The sequence below is a fragment of the Leptodactylus fuscus genome, chromosome 4 (assembly GCF_031893055.1).
Source record: "Leptodactylus fuscus isolate aLepFus1 chromosome 4, aLepFus1.hap2, whole genome shotgun sequence".
In the NCBI taxonomy this organism is placed as follows: Eukaryota; Metazoa; Chordata; class Amphibia; order Anura; family Leptodactylidae; genus Leptodactylus; species Leptodactylus fuscus.
In genome coordinates, this window is record NC_134268.1 from 35,404,038 (window position 1) to 35,419,982 (window position 15,945).

Here is a 15,945-nt window from a genome sequence, read left to right on the forward strand (position 1 = left end):
TGAAGTCAGGAAATTCACTCGGGATCCTCCTTGAAGAGTCGGAGCAGAGAAAGTGGCACCTGCGCTTGTGGCCCCAGCCCTCCCGTGTTTACTTGGTTTGGCCACTTTCTGAATAAATTTCACAAATGCCATACACTAACATGTAAAGGCAAGACAAGCCGTAATCCCACTTTAGGATTTACCTTAATTTCTACAATGAAACCCCCTCCCCCATGAAAGCAATATAAATATAGTGTTGCATCCACGGGGACCCATGATGGTGGCGGCCTTCTGTATTGTATATACTGGACATAGTATATAGTATAGGAAGCCACACCATCATTGATACCCCTGGATACAGTGCTGTGTTAACACTATACCATGGACAGGGTTTTTTTTCACAATATGGGGTAAGGCAAGTAAATTTACGATGATGAAGTGGGATTAGGTATAAAATCTGTGCAGATTAAGGAGGACTTTTCACCACCTCCACCAGCTCCAGTTCTTTTAAAGGGATTATCCGGTTATAAGATTGATGTTATTAGATCTGTGGTGGTGGAACCAGTACTGACTTCAATGGGTACTAACACTTGTCTCACCGTTTGTAGATCAAGTGAGCAGTATGGCTCTCGCTTAGAGAATTGGTAGCAGTGATCTATGAGGATCCCAGGTATTGGACCCTACATATGTAATATTGATAACTTATCCTAATGATAGGTCATCAGTCTTTGAAACACGATAACCCTTTTAATCCTTGTCCTCTCCACCGATTCAATCACATTTGTAATTTCTTCTCTAGCCCCACCATTCCTGAGCAGTCAGTGAAGTTAGTTTTGGTGGCTGATATCCTGATAGGGGGTCTGAGTCACGCCCCCTTGCCTATTCCACTCTGACACCACCTCCTTGCCGTTGTCTTTTTAGCATATCAGGCTCCAAAACTATCAGCAACGATTGCTCAGAAAACGGTGAGAGCTAGAAAAAAAATTCCAAATGTGCCAGAATCAGTCAGGCAGTGTCTTTTAGAGGATAAAAGAGCTCAATCTGGTGGAGGTGGTGAAAGGTCCTCTAATTTCTTAACGTACTAAGAGCTATTGTTTTTTATACATCACCACCTGTATAAACCCATACATTAAAAATACAATTTTGCCGCTGCCTACGGCCACCACTAGAGGGAGCACTCTATTCATTATTTCAATGTAAAAGTATGTAGTAAGCGCCCTCTAGTGGTGGCTGCAGGAACTAAAACAAACAATCACTGCATTATTTTATAAATCTATGTCTATACAAGGGATTTGGAGCTCTGTATCAGAAAACCAAAGCTCTGAGAACGATCAAGATATATAAAAAAAATCATTACTACAGTATGTCAAACCTAAAAAGACACGATGAAGGCGCCCATAACCTTTAAGGCTTTCACTGATATAGTACATTGACCCTGAACTCCTTAGGGTGGTAACCTATGTACCTATTAAGACTTGTTAGAACGGGTCCTGTCCTTCCTTCCGGGGCCAGAGTGATGATGATGGCTCCACACTGCTGTACGATATCCACGTAGACGTAGCCATATCCAGTTAGGAAAACCACCTATAGAAACACAACCAACATGTTCTGTAAGACACCCCTCTATAGGAATCCCACGTATGAATTTCAGACGCACGCTCCTCTGGCAAGATAAGACACATGTTCTTAATCTTTCCATGACCATCCCTGCAGATGCCTGTACGAGAACAGGGGCTTCTGAAATGTCACAAATTATAGACATTTATTATGTCTGATAGCCCCACTGCTGCAATTTGCTGCAAAGCAAGAGATAAAACAACACTTAGTTCATGCAGAAAATAAATGTCTATGACACAGAAGACCAGATGGCAAAAAACAAATCCAAATGTAGAGATAGTAATAGCCCTTGGCCGGAGTCTTCATGTGTCACCACTAGGCTGATCTATGTAATATCCTCTACATCATGTTATCAGTATCATCACATTGTAAGACCAAATACACCAAATAAATGATGATGAATACGGGAAATGGCAGGCTAATTTGGGTCAGGATCTGGTCAAGATGGCTACAGGCTCCCTCTGGAATAACAGTGTTATTTAACAGTTAGGATAAGCCATGTTGGCTCCTGCGTGGATCAGCTGTTTGGAGCTGTGTCATGTTCACATACTATACAGTATACAGAGCCAGGAGCCGATAGCTCTGTACACTATATAGTGGCCGGACACACTACTGCAGCTCATGTTCCATTAACATTAATGGGTATAGGGCAGCAGTTCACATACTATACAGTATACAGAGCCAGGAGCCAATAGCTCTGTACATAGTGGCTGGGAACACTACTGCAGCTCATGTTCCATTAACATCAATGGGTATAGGGCAGCAGCACTGGTGTCAGGCTACTATACAGTGTATGGAGCTGTTTTCTTCTGGCTCTGTGTACTGTACAGTATAGGGACTAGACACTGCACAGAACAGTCTATCCATGCAGGAGCTGGTTACTCTCTATACTGATTTATCATCCTCAAGGTGGGGGAGGAGAGGGGTCTGACAAGTGAAGACAGAGATTTCGGTAATAAAATATATTACAAAGTCTTATGCAGACTTCTAGACTGACAGCTTATGTCAACACATCTATAGGGTCATGGGTCTAAGCCAGTCCAAGTAATTCCGAGGTCTCGGGCAACTTCAATTTAAGCTCAACTTTGGATCAAACTTTCTTTCCAAATGTTGGCCAGGGTTCCACTACAAATTGTGACGTGGTCTGTTGCAATACCTGTGTGCCGTGGTTGTTGATATCTATCAGGTCGCTCCACTCCATCGCCGACTCCTCACATGACAGCACTTTCAGGTAGATCCCAGGAAGGGAATCTTTGGTTTTGCAGTCTGGAAAGCTGGAGACTTGGTGATACATTTCATGGTGCACTGAGCATTCAGCGGGGATTTTCCTACAATAAACTTCAAACTTTGGGGTTTCTGGAAAGATACATGTGTAAGTAAGGATAATGCAAAGTCTGGACGTAATAGTCAAGCATACAGTCAATAAAATGAGGAAAGAAAGCAAAAGGTAAAAACAATTGAGTTCCATCAGGTTGGGATAAACTGTAAATAGGTTGTTCTACCGCCTCACCTGACACAAGCCCTGGATCTGTAGCATAGCTAGTGGCAATGGTCCGGAGTCTATCAAGTATTGGGCACAAGTGTTGAGTATTGGGCACAAGTTTGCTGCTTCAGCAAATTGCTAATGTATCAGCCACAACTTCACATGGGATGTGCTATTAGGTGGTTTACTGTCCACATGGTCTAATTGCAGCTCAGTCCCATTCAACTGAAGGACTGCAATACCAAGGCGCAGCCATTATACAAATGAGCAGCACTGTGCACCCAAACCAAACACTATAATGTCTTCAAACTGCTGATCAGCTGAGGACCTGGGTGTCACCCATATCGGTCTTTAATTGATGACCTAAACTAGGGATAGGTCATCAAATATTTAGCCTGGAAAACCCCTTCAATGCTATCAGGGTATGTTCACACGGCAGAAACCTTTTCCACTGTGTAAATTCCCGCCGCTCCTGATGAGGCCCAAATGAATGGGTCTAATTGGTCTCAAGTCACCGATGCCGGAATCTGCGGCAAGATAGGTCATGTTGTTTCTTTTTCCTACTAGCTTAAAAAAAAATCGCTAGTGGGAAAAAAAAGCGAGCGGCTCTCATTGAAGTGAATGGGAGCCATTTTTTGCAGACGGATTCCGTGTCAAAATCTGCCTGCAATAAACTCTGTGTGAACAGACACTGCACAGAAGAAACTTGTCCCGTCCTTCATACTGCAGACCTTACATAAATTAAAACATGCATTTTCCTTATAAATGTAATAAAAAACACCAATCCATTTTGCTTTAAAACCCCACCCCATTGTGAAGGCCCCGGGTGTCATAGATGAGGTTATATCTGCACTGGGCATTATCACATAGACACGCTTCTACATTGATAACGTTTTATTAGCAGGGATGAATGTGCTACATGGTGACTTACTGCTCATGTAATCCATACCTTTAACATTCTCTTTCAGCAGTAAGGAGACGGTGCACCTGTTACGAATAATCACCCGAGGGCTTGGGTCTTCTGTAAGGGTTATGTACGTCACTCCAAAATGTTCCTGATAAGTCAAAACCAGAGCCCTGGGCAAAGAGAAAAAGAAAATAACAAATAACAGATTGTTTATAGCCGCAATTTACGATACATTAAGAAAATCCCCAGTATAATACAATATTTATGTTGCTCTCAGTTTGGGAGAATGGGATTGGGACACGAGGCAGGAATGGGTTAAGTGGATGGTAAACTGGAGAATCACCAAGGGCCCCCAAGGACTGACATGACTTTCCATTACCCTACTAGGGAATGTAAAATAAACCCCTTTACTGCTTTAGATAACCAGGAATTTTAACATTATCAATAAAAATCTGTCTGTTCTTTCTTTGCTTATTATCCAGGGCCCCATTTTCTAAAACATTGGCCATGACAGGAGAAGTAGTGCGGCCCATTCTCTGGGGCGAAGTATAATACGGTTTGTATGGTATAAAGAGAACAGCATGTAGCTGGGGAGGATAACAGGGTAGACATGGCATGGCGTAAGTTATATAACTAATATTGGCGTATATGTAATAAATGATATACCAGGGGCAGGGAACCCTGGCTCTGCAGCTGCTGTGAAACTACAACTCCCAGCATGCTCCATTCACTTCCATGGGAGTTCCAAGAATAGCAGATCAAGTAAGCATGATGGGAGTTGTAGTTTTACAACAGGTTGATGGTTGCCTATCCCTGTGATATACATTAGTGATCACATGACATGTTCCTAGGCTTATAGCCCCATTGGCCCAGGTGAGGTTCACAGGTCATAGTTGAGAACTACTGAATACATTTTATGAGCTCCCCATCAATTGTCACTCAAGAATTCCCGGTGAGGTGTACTTAAGACAAACCACTTATATAAAGGCAGGCGCTATCGTACTTGGTGCACAAATCGTTGCCAATGCACTCTCCGAGAGGAACAGCGACGCTCTGCCTCGGGCACTCCAGGCGGACGATGGCTGGTAGACTCCAACAGTCCGGACTTCCAGCGGCGGCATTGTGGCACAGGCTGAGCAGCATGTATTTCTGCAGAGGAGATGGCTCTCCTGTTGAGAGACTGTTGTCCGAGACTAGATCCCAGCAAGGAATTGTGTTGTACTTGGCGACGGGATGTTCCCCAACCGGGCCGATGCTGAACACAGTGCTGTCTGGTACAGGAACGTACTTTGGAAGAAAGGGGGGAAAAGAAGTAAAGAAGATAAGCCTGATTAAAAGAAACAGATGATTCAGTCCACGGAGGTTTGACTTATTATTATGAGTTGGACATCTGAAGCCAAACATTGGATAGTTGAAGTACGGCCAGATTTCCAACACAGAACACAAAGATATCATTTTTCCTTGGGCTTTAAACATAGTTCACAGAGAGGTCTCGCTGCGTTGTATTTGACTTAGCAACAGGTGAAAAGTCGACATTTCCCCCAAAAGTCTTTGTGGTCGTCGCATACTGTGGACAGATAACAGCAAGCATCAAAGCAGAACACAAGTTCCAGGGTGACCTTTATGTAGAGGTCGGCCCGCTCTGACCCATGGTTCCTCTTATTACATAGGACATGGATTAGATAAAACATCAGCATTTTCCAAAAGGGTAACTCATTTGTTTAGAACATAAATTTTACTAAATTTGTCATTCTTTTTTTTTGTGTGTGTGTTCTGTACAGTACGGCCTGGGCTTGGACTCCTTTGATCTTGTATCCACCAGGCACAGGCACATGGTATAAATTTGTGAGGGATATGATGGGTGCACAGATAAAAAAAAACAAAACAAAAACAACCCCCCCCCCATCAAAAAAAAACCATAAGGATACATACAAGGATGGATCTATATCTATATATAGATCTATCTATCTATACATATCATCTAGGAAAATAAGTCTTTCAAAAATAGAAAAAAAAAAAAGCTTTTATGACTTAAACGGATCCTATCATTAAAAAAATAAAAATAAAAATTGGGGGGAAGGGGGGGGGGTACCACGTAGGAATAGCCTTAAGAAAGTCTATTCTTCTCCTACCTTTAGATGTCTTTTCCAGGCCACCATTCGGTATATAATCCGGTTTTCGTCAGTATGCAAATGAGTTCTCTTGCAGCACTGGGGCAGGCCCCAGCGCCACCTCCATCTTCTTCAGGAATGGGTCTTCTTCGTGTCTTCTTCCGGTGGTGGCTTTAAACTTCTAGGCCTTGGGCAGCCAACTGTGCATGCCAGCTGTCCACAAGAAAATGGCCGCTTACAATACTGTGTAAGCAGCCATTTTCTTGTGGCCGACAGGCATGTGCAGTCGGCTTTGCCCTAGGCCCGAGGCCGAGAAGTTTGAAGCCACCGCTGGAAGAAGGCGCAAAGAAGACCCATTCCTGAAGAAGATGGAGGCAGTGCTGGAGAGTTCTCTCGCAGCATTGGGGACGTCCCCAGTGCTGCGAGAGAACTCATTTGCATACCGACAAAAAACAGATTATATACTGAACGGCGGCGTGGGGAAGACATCTAAAAGTAGGAGAAGAATAGACTTCTTAAAGGGGTTGTCCCATCACAAGGATCCTATCTATACTGCTTGTTAATGTGGATGTAAGACTTTTCCTAAATACATTGCTTCAGCAAAACTGCTTTGTTTGTCCACTATCTTACTTTATTCAATTCATTGTTGACACAGCCTTTGACTTATCTGCTCAAAAGTCAAGTGCAGGGAGCGAGCCTGTGTTTCTAGCTATTCCTGTGTCTACACCATGTGACCTAGCTTCCTGTTAGCAGATAGAGAAGAGGAGCTGCTTTCATTTCTTCTGTTCTCCCAGTTATCAGGCTAGCTAATTCAGTTGTGTTCATTATGGCAGAGACAGGCAGTCTCTGTATGTAACACAGAATGGAGTTGCTGCTGCCTGTACTTCATAGTCCAATATGGGTGGGCGGGGCTACATGTGAATTTGGGGGCGGAGCTAAACGGCAGGTTGCAATGTGAAACCCCGCTCACCAAATGATGCAAGAAACCAGGAAGAAAGAAGATTTTACAGCAGTAAAGACTGCTGAGTATGCGATGTGGGAATACCCCTTTAAGGCTATTCCTACGTGGTACCCAGGAAAAAAATGAGTTTTAATGATAGAATCCCTTTAAATCTTCCACCTTTACAAGCATACGGGGGCTAGAATAAAACATTATGCTAAGGCCCCCCAGAAAAATCGCTGCAGGAAAAAGTGCGATTTCTCCTGCAGTGCTTTTCACAAAAAATACACAGAGGAAACAACTATACCTATAGGGAAATCACCGGCGTTTCCGTAGATATAATTGACATGCTGCATTTCCAAAACTGCAATGGTTTTGGAATTCGCAGCGTTTCCGCTGAACGTGTTTTTCTGCAATGTGTGAATGGGATTCTCTGGGGCTCCGGCCTAAAATATGCTTACCATGCCAAGGATCAATCCCCAAATGGGGTTGTACAGCGTTAGAAAACTATGGCTGCTTTTTACCCAAAAACTGTCGCAGCTGTCTGTGGATTGTTTCAGGTACTGCAGCTCAGCTGCACTGAAATGAATATGGCTGTGCTGTAATCTGTGACACAACCCATTGGCAGGTGTAGCACTTTTCTTTTTGCACAAAAGCAGCCATGTCTGGAATATGTTTTGAATGGGGAGGGGAATAAAAACTAACGTCAGACACCTCTGGTCACAACTTATCTGTCCTGGGAACAGAAGGTATATGCATGTGGAAATCCAGCAGACAGATTCCCCTAATTTGTATGGGCATCTTAAAGGAATATTGTTTGGAGCACCTTGTGTCTGAAGAGGCTATTCCACACTGTTTCCATAAATACCATAGACATGAATGGGGAGTTAAAGAGGTTGTCTGGGAATTGGAGCATAGTCGCACGTCCCCGACCTTCCATTGTCTGCCACCAGGGACCTTCCTGATTGGAGGCTGAGTTTCCAGAAGCCCTGAGGAGCCTATGACCACTGACAAAAATCAGTGGCCACCCCCACAGGTTCAAATTCCTTGACAACTCCTTTAAGGAAACAGTGAGATAGATAAGATCTTTCTTAGATAAGAAATCTTGAGCTTGAGCCTCCTTATGGCGATCTGCGGCCTTTCATTACACCAGTGATCTTGACATGGATGACAGGCGATGGAGTATAAAATCAAAAGAAGGACTCAGTCCGGTACTTACCTCTTCATCAGACTGCTGCTGCGGGGCAGATATCTGGGGGCTGTAATAAATCTTGAAGGAAGTATTGTTGATAAGAGTGGTCTTGTCTTCTATTTGTAGTATTTGGATTCCATTGCGAACCATTGAGGAGATGCTAAACTGGCAAAGCTAAAAGAGACAACAATCCATCAGCCAAGAAGCACAAGATAGACACAGACACCGAGCTGTACTGTAGGTGATAATAATCCTTGGATACGACTATAAAACCATCCCAAATCCCAGTTCCTTAAAGGATCTGTTCAATCTTCCATTTCACAATTTGCATTGCATTACCCGATCCTGTATCATTCTCCAGAGCTGCATTCACAATTCTTCAAAGCTGTAATCTTCAAGACTAGTTTATTACAAATTATCCTGTCGATAAATTTGTTGATGGCTTCCAACCAGCAGAATTGTGGATGCAGCTCTGAACTATAAGGCCCCACATTGAGGAAAAGCTGCATTTTTTGTTCTAGATTTTGCTGCAATTTTCTGATCCAAAGCCAAGAATAGCTACAAAAGTCATACGAAATAAAACGGAAGTTCTTATACTTCTCCTTCTGCTCAATTCACAAAATTTGCAACATAAAAAGCAGTTTTTCTGGATCACTTGACAAAGATTTGATATCAGGGCAATACGGTGGCTCAGTGGTTAGCACTGCAGCCTTGCAGCGCTGGAGTCCTGGGTTCAAATCCCAACAGCAACAACATCTGCAAGGAGTTTGTATGTTCTCCCCTTGTTTGCGTGGATTTCCTCCCATTCTACAAAGACATACTGATAGGAAAAAAATAGTACATTGTGATCCCTATATGGGGCTCACAAGCTATATTTTAAAAAGAAAAAAAAAGAAAAAAAAGATTTGTTATCAAAGATGTGCCACACTATGCATCACATCTGCGTAAAATCGGCTTTTCATGCAAGTACCGTATATACTCGAGTATAAGCCGAGGCCCCTAATTTTACCACAAAAAAACTGGGAAAACTTATTGACTCGAGTATAAGCCTAGGGGGGGGGGAGGAAAAGCAGCAGCTACTGGAGAATTTCAAAAATTAAAATGGTCGGAGTTTTTGGGTGCAGTAGTTGCTGGGGAAGGGGAGGGGGTGTTTTGGTTGTCTGTCTGCCCCTTCCCTGAGCTTCAGGACCGTTTTTTTCTTCCCCCACTTGGAATTCAGTCTGGCTGTATATAGGGGATCTGTGGTGCTCCTATTAACCCCTTCCCGATGGAACAGGAGCACTGCAGATCCCCTATATTCAGTAGACCGGGCACTGTCAGACACAGGGAGACCTAATGTGTATGTGTTTTATAGTAATTCTCTACTTTTATATGTACAGTGGGGCAAAAAAGTATTTAGTCAGTCACCAATAGTGCAAGTTCCACCACTTAAAAAGATGAGAGGCGTCTGTAATTTACATCATAGGTAGACCTCAACTATGAGAGACAAAATGAGAAAACAAATCCAGAAAATCATATTGTCTGATTTTGTAAGAATTTATTTACAAATTATGGTGGAAAATAAGTATTTGGTCACCTACAATCAAGATTTCTGGCTCTCACACACCTGTAACTTCTTCTTTAAGAGTCTCCTCTTTCCTCCACTCATTACCTGTAGTAATGGCACCTATTTAAACTTATTATCAGTATAAAAAGACACCTGTGCACACCCTCAAACAGTCAGACTCCAAACTCCACTATTTTGAAGACCAAAGAGCTGTCATAGGACACCAGAAACAAAATTGTAGCCCTGCACCAGGCTGGGAAGACTGAATCTGCAATAGGCAACCAGCTTGGATTGAAGAAATTAACTGTGGGAGCAATAATTAGAAAATGGAAGACATGCAAGACCACTGATAATCTCCCTCGATCTGGGGCTCCACGCAAAATCTCACCCCGTGGGGTCAAAATGATCACAAGAACGGTGAGTAAAAATCCCAGAACCACGCGGGGGGACCTAGTGAATGAACTGCAGAGAGCTGGGACCAATGTAACAAAGCCTACCATCAGTAACACACTACGCCGCCAGGGACTCAGATCCTGCAGTGCCAGACGTGTCCCACTGCTTAAGCCAGTACATGTCCGGGCCCGTCTGAAGTTTGCTAGAGAGCATTTGGATGATCCAGAAGAGTATTGGGAGAATGTCCTATGGTCTGATGAAACCAAACTGGAACTGTTCGTAGAAACACAACTTTTCGTGTTTGGAGGAAAAAGAATACTGAGTTGCATCCATCAAACACCATACCTAATGTAAAGCATGGGGGTGGAAACATCATGCTTTGGGGCTGTTTCTCTGCAAAGGGGCCAGGACGACTGATCCGGGTACATGAAAGAATGAATGGGGCCATGTATCGTGAGATTTTGAGTGCAAACCTCCTTCCATCAGCAAGGGCATTGAAGATGAAACGTGGCTGGGTCTTTCAACATGACAATGATCCAAAGCACACCGCCAGGGCAACGAAGGAGTGGCTTTGTAAGAAACATTTCAAGGTCCTGGAGTGGCCTAGCCAGTCTCCAGATCTCAACCCTATAGAAAACCTTTGGAGGGAGTTGAAAGTCCGTGTTGCCAAGCGACAGCCCCAAAACGTCACTGCTCTAGAGGAGATCTGCATGGAGGAATGGGCCAACATACCAACAACAGTGTGTGCCAACCTTGTGAAGACTTACAGAAAACGTTTGACCTCTGTCATTGCCAACAAAGGATATATAACAAAGTATTGAGATGAATTTTGTTACTGACCAAATACTTATTTTCCACCATAATTTGCAAATAAATTCTTACAAAATCAGACAATGTGATTTTCTGGATTTTTTTTCTCATTTTGTCTCTCATAGTTGAGGTCTACCTATGATGTAAATTACAGACGCCTCTCATCTTTTTAAGTGGTGGAACTTGCACTATTGGTGACTGACTAAATACTTTTTTGCCCCACTGTATTCTAGGGAAAGGAGGGATTTACAACTTTTATTTATTTTATTGTTTTAATCCTTTTTTTTTTTTTTTTTTTTTTTTTTACTATTTTATGGGAGATTCTATACATTACTATTACTTTGCAAAAAAAAAAATAATTTTTTTTTTTTTTTCTTTTGCTTGACCCGAGTATAAGCCAAGGGGTGCTTTTTCAGCACAAAAACTGTGCTGAAAAACCTGACTTATACTCGAGTATATACGGTAAGTGGAATTTCCAAAAACTCGCCCAGAAGAATAATGAACATGTCTATTATTTTTGCAGATATTACACAGAGAAGCACCGGATTAGACGGATGGATATCAATGGGACTAATCCTTAGGCATATCCAAAATTGGGTTCTGATTTCTGGATCCTTTAGTAAGATATTTGTTAGCTTTCTAACTGTGAGAACTTAACCGAATACGGGGAAAGGAGTTGCCAAGATAGGCAGCGGCCTACGGCCTTCCTTATCTAGGGCTATCACCATGAATGTGCCATATGGGTGGTTAGTCAATATTGTACCAGCAGCAAAGGAACAACAGCTGGAGGAATGGATTGTGACAGTAACAGCTTATCTGATAAAGAAAGATACTGTAAAATGTCCTCTGGTGATCAAACATCCAGCAGTGTAAACTGAGCCTTATGAATCGGAATGTGGGAAACCAACGACCGGAAAAATAAGTCCCGGAATATATAAAAATCCATTAGAAACGATTAACAAATCCATCAGGGTAACTGAGGCCATCTATAAAGCCAGGAACCTTACAACACAACTAGCTTTACAGCACGTGTCTGACACTGGCACGCTCTCCGAACATACGTCTCTGGTCACTGGAACATAAAATCCGCCTCCTAATTGTTCTATAAACCATAATGATCTATAATTTGGGCTATAAAGTCAAACTGTTTTCTGTAGTCACCAAATTATGTTCCCCTCCGTGCCAACCCCGAAATATAGGTACATTATTAATTTACAAGACTAATTTGATTTTTAACATGAAAGGAGCCGGGTAATTTGGAATGATGTTTTAGGTGTATCGTGTCCTGCAAAAAAGAAATATAAAACTAGCATAGCATGCACCATTTAGTTACAGGGTTGTTCCATGGCTCAGGAATGTTGGAGATCGGCCCCGGTCGTACTAAGCAAAAAAAAATAATACCAATAAGTACATAAAAACGGAAAAAAAAATACAAGATGGGGGTAATGCTGGAACAGAGACGTAAAAATAGGAGCTGGCCCGGCGCTGGATCTAATATTATTGTTTAAAGATCATTAGTTTTAATGTGGTATAAAACCCTTCATACAAGAACTCCGAGACTCGGCCTTTGATATGAGATATTCTTGTATTTTAGGTCTCATTTCCCATTATACAAAGGGCCCATTCACTATAACAGCCAGGCCGGGAAGACGAGCAGTCACTTGTAACGTTCTCTGACAGCTCTCCTAATGTGAACAAGTGAATATACACCTGTCATCTGCTAAGAATACTCTGTTTTCTTATTTCCTATAATTTTCTTATAAACCCATAACCTCAGACATATCAGGTCTTCAGAGTCCCTCAAGTCTAAATCTAAACTGACCCAAATATCAGAACATCCTTGTATATCAGTCCTATAGACTTATCTACATACTATAGTGTCCACCACTTATCTGATACCCGTCAGATTACATAATATGGGCAAGATTTCATTTCCTTAAAGGGGAATTCCATCCTCAATTGTTATGGCATATCACTAGACTTCTAACCTCTGGGTCCCTTGCTGACCCTGCAAATGACCCTGACCAAAATGTTGATGTATGTTATAAAAGGGTGTTCACATGGAGGAATCTGTAGATGATTTTGAGTTGAATTAAAGGGGTTGTCCAGGATAAACTGAGAATTAACCCCTAAACTAAACTCCCCTGCACCAAACTTCTAATTTAATTCAATTTAAAAAGTCTATAATTACCCATATCCCTGGAACGGTCATATGACCACCCCAGGGACACTTTCTGATAATCTAGTGACGTTCCATTTCACTGCTTCCGAAACGGAACGTCACCATTATTCTTCCCCCTACCCTATCCCCATACCAAGCCTTCTAGTGTTGAGGACGGGTCCTCCCCTCTTCCAGTCTTCTAGCAGTGGGTGGAATAGGTTAGCTAGGGATACAAAGGAGGGTGGAACGGGCTAGTAATGGGTGGGATCGCTAGGTTTAGTGAGACAAGGAGGGTGAGGGGGCTAGGCTTAGAGAGACAGGGAGGGTGAGGGGGCTAGACTTAGAGAGACAGGGAGGGTGGGAGGGGCTAGACTTAGAGAGACAGGGAGGGTGGGAGGGGCTAGACTTAGAGAGACAGGGAGGGTGGGAGGGGCTAGACTTAGAGAGACAGGGAGGGTGGGAGGGGCTAGGCTTAGAGAGACAGGGAGGGTGGGAGGGGCTAGGCTTAGAGAGACAGGGAGGGTGGGAGGGGCTAGGCTTAGAGAGACAGGGAGGGTGGGAGGGGCTAGGCTTAGAGAGACAGGGAGGGTGGGAGGGGCTAGGCTTAGAGAGACAGGGAGGGTGGGAGGGGCTAGGCTTAGAGAGACAGGGAGGGGGAGTGTAACGGAGTGAAAGAGGAGGGGGGGCTGAGTGAGACAGAACTAGTGGAGCAGCTACACAGGAAGCTGCACAGCAGGAAGCTAACACCAAGTAAACAAAGGCAGAAGATGCTAGCAGCTGCCAGTCACCCAGAAATCATCCCAAACACTGCTAAAGGTATATGGGTGTACTTATTAACCCATTACTAGCACTATCAGATCCTTCTAAAAAAAAAAATCCTGCCCAGAAAACCCCTTTAAGACATTCGAGTATAGATAGACTCCCTCTCAGATTTTAAGCTAGCCATACACTTTAGATAACTGTTGACTGACCACGATTGCTCCCAGTATCTCTCATACACGCACATGCCCTGAGAGTCTAGAAATGTTCTGAAAGAGGAGAAAGTCACTGCCAGAGAACAAAATGATAGGACATGCTGAAATTCAACAATCTGATCCTTCTCTTTCCTAACCTCTGCCACTATGGAAGTCATGATATAAATTAGATGCAATTTGTATGGCCAGGGATCAATCCCTTCTGGTTAGCCCCCACTCTAGTAGGTTATTCCACCAACCTGAATGAGAAACCTCTGCTCCTGGATATAAAAGAAAGATTCAGCTCTTTCAATCTCTCACCTTTTGATGTCCAGGAAAGGCTCCAAGCTTGATGTTGGCATCAACAAATCCCTCTTCATCCAAAGACACCACTTCACCGTTATCTCCATCCTTCCATTTTGGAGAGGTGACGTCATGAACCAACCGTACAGCTACAGACTTGTGCACAGTATTCGTGTTGGCCCAGTAGATCCCAATTTGAAATGCCTCCTGAAAAATATATACAGATTTATCAATAAGACAATTTGGCCTCTTCTAAACCTTCAGAATGGATCCATTGCCTATACATTGGTCTCTATACGCCTATTGTGCCTCTTCAACTAGGATCAATAGGTCTACCTAAAGTTGCATCTAAGACATCTCACCTAGCCAACTAGTGCCCTGTTCGATGGTGAGGGGAGCAAGAACTTTTAAAGAGCTATGTACTGATGGGTCACTCTGCCTTTTTTTTCCTGGGGTCTGTGCTCATTTGCGTACCTTATTCCCATGGTGCTCTGCTTGTAACTAAGTCCCTATTCAATGGCTGGGTCTCTTCAATGAGAACCAGTACACCCCTTTAAGCATCTTAACCAAACCATCCAGTGCAAGAACCCCCAAAACAATATTGCTTCCAGGGTGTAAGGTTTGGTGAAGGATCTGTGCTTTGACTCTACGTCATGCTTCTGAGTACGAGATATTTATTGTACTGCGCTCCAGCCTGTGTGACATCACAGTACACAGTAGTTGTGTGATTTGATGGCTACCTATTCAATCAAACCCAAACCAGCTGTTCACCGATGGGTGACTATCCCTTTTAGAGGCATCTCTGGTTTGGCCGATGCAACCTAACATGCACAGAATCTGAGAATGTCGGAAAAACAAAAAAATCTAGATCAGCACATTGAAAAACCTCTATACGTCAGAGCAAAGGCCACAAACTAGCGGTGCTATTCATTGACTAGTTACATATAAGAAGGTAAGTTGTATTTCAGCATCTGTCAGGATTCTTGCCTGTGACCTCAAGCAAACCGTCTTGATATTTATTGACGTATTTGGTTTTTCTTTGATCTCTTGTAAAGTTCCCGGGCATGCGTCTGTGGTATTTAGACTTGGGAGTATATTTGCCTGACTAATGAATTTGGATACATAGTCGGGCTAGTGAGGTAGAGCAGGGCATTGCCAACAATCTCATTAGACCCCGTCTGGGCCACAATAGCTGCACTGAGCAATAACTACATTGTGAGCCATGGCTTCCTACATACAGAAACAAGCTCACAAACTGGGTTGTGTTGTCAGCCGTGATGAACAACAGTAACGTGAACAAGACAGATATAAAAAACAGATCTTTAACTAAAAGAAGAAAAAAAAATCCCTGCGTGTGTTTTCTACTAGCCTGCCATGTACTGGATACTGGAAACTCTGTTTGGTTCCGACTGCAGAAATTTGTTAACATAACCTCCCAAGGACGGGCGCTGGGATTTTCCACGCTGACGTGCGGAACCTTCACTCCTCTTGGTCTTTTCTATACTTGCTTTGTAATTTTTTTTGCTCTACTTTTACTCCACCAGGGACTT

The 15,945-nt window shown here is 43.1% G+C and overlaps 1 protein-coding gene across 1 annotated transcript in view; it reads right to left on the reverse strand.

The window, feature by feature from the left end:
* Positions 1–15,945, reverse strand: part of VPS13B (vacuolar protein sorting 13 homolog B) — a 705,368-nt gene that overhangs the window by 34,167 nt on the left and 655,256 nt on the right. The window contains exons 50-55 of the mRNA XM_075270303.1: positions 14,414–14,602; positions 8,257–8,403; positions 4,990–5,273; positions 4,029–4,156; positions 2,753–2,952; positions 1,445–1,563 (exon numbers count right to left, since the gene is read on the reverse strand). Of these exons, the coding sequence (XP_075126404.1) occupies positions 1,445–1,563; positions 2,753–2,952; positions 4,029–4,156; positions 4,990–5,273; positions 8,257–8,403; positions 14,414–14,602 (1,067 nt within the window). The remainder of the gene's footprint in view (positions 1–1,444; positions 1,564–2,752; positions 2,953–4,028; positions 4,157–4,989; positions 5,274–8,256; positions 8,404–14,413; positions 14,603–15,945) is intronic.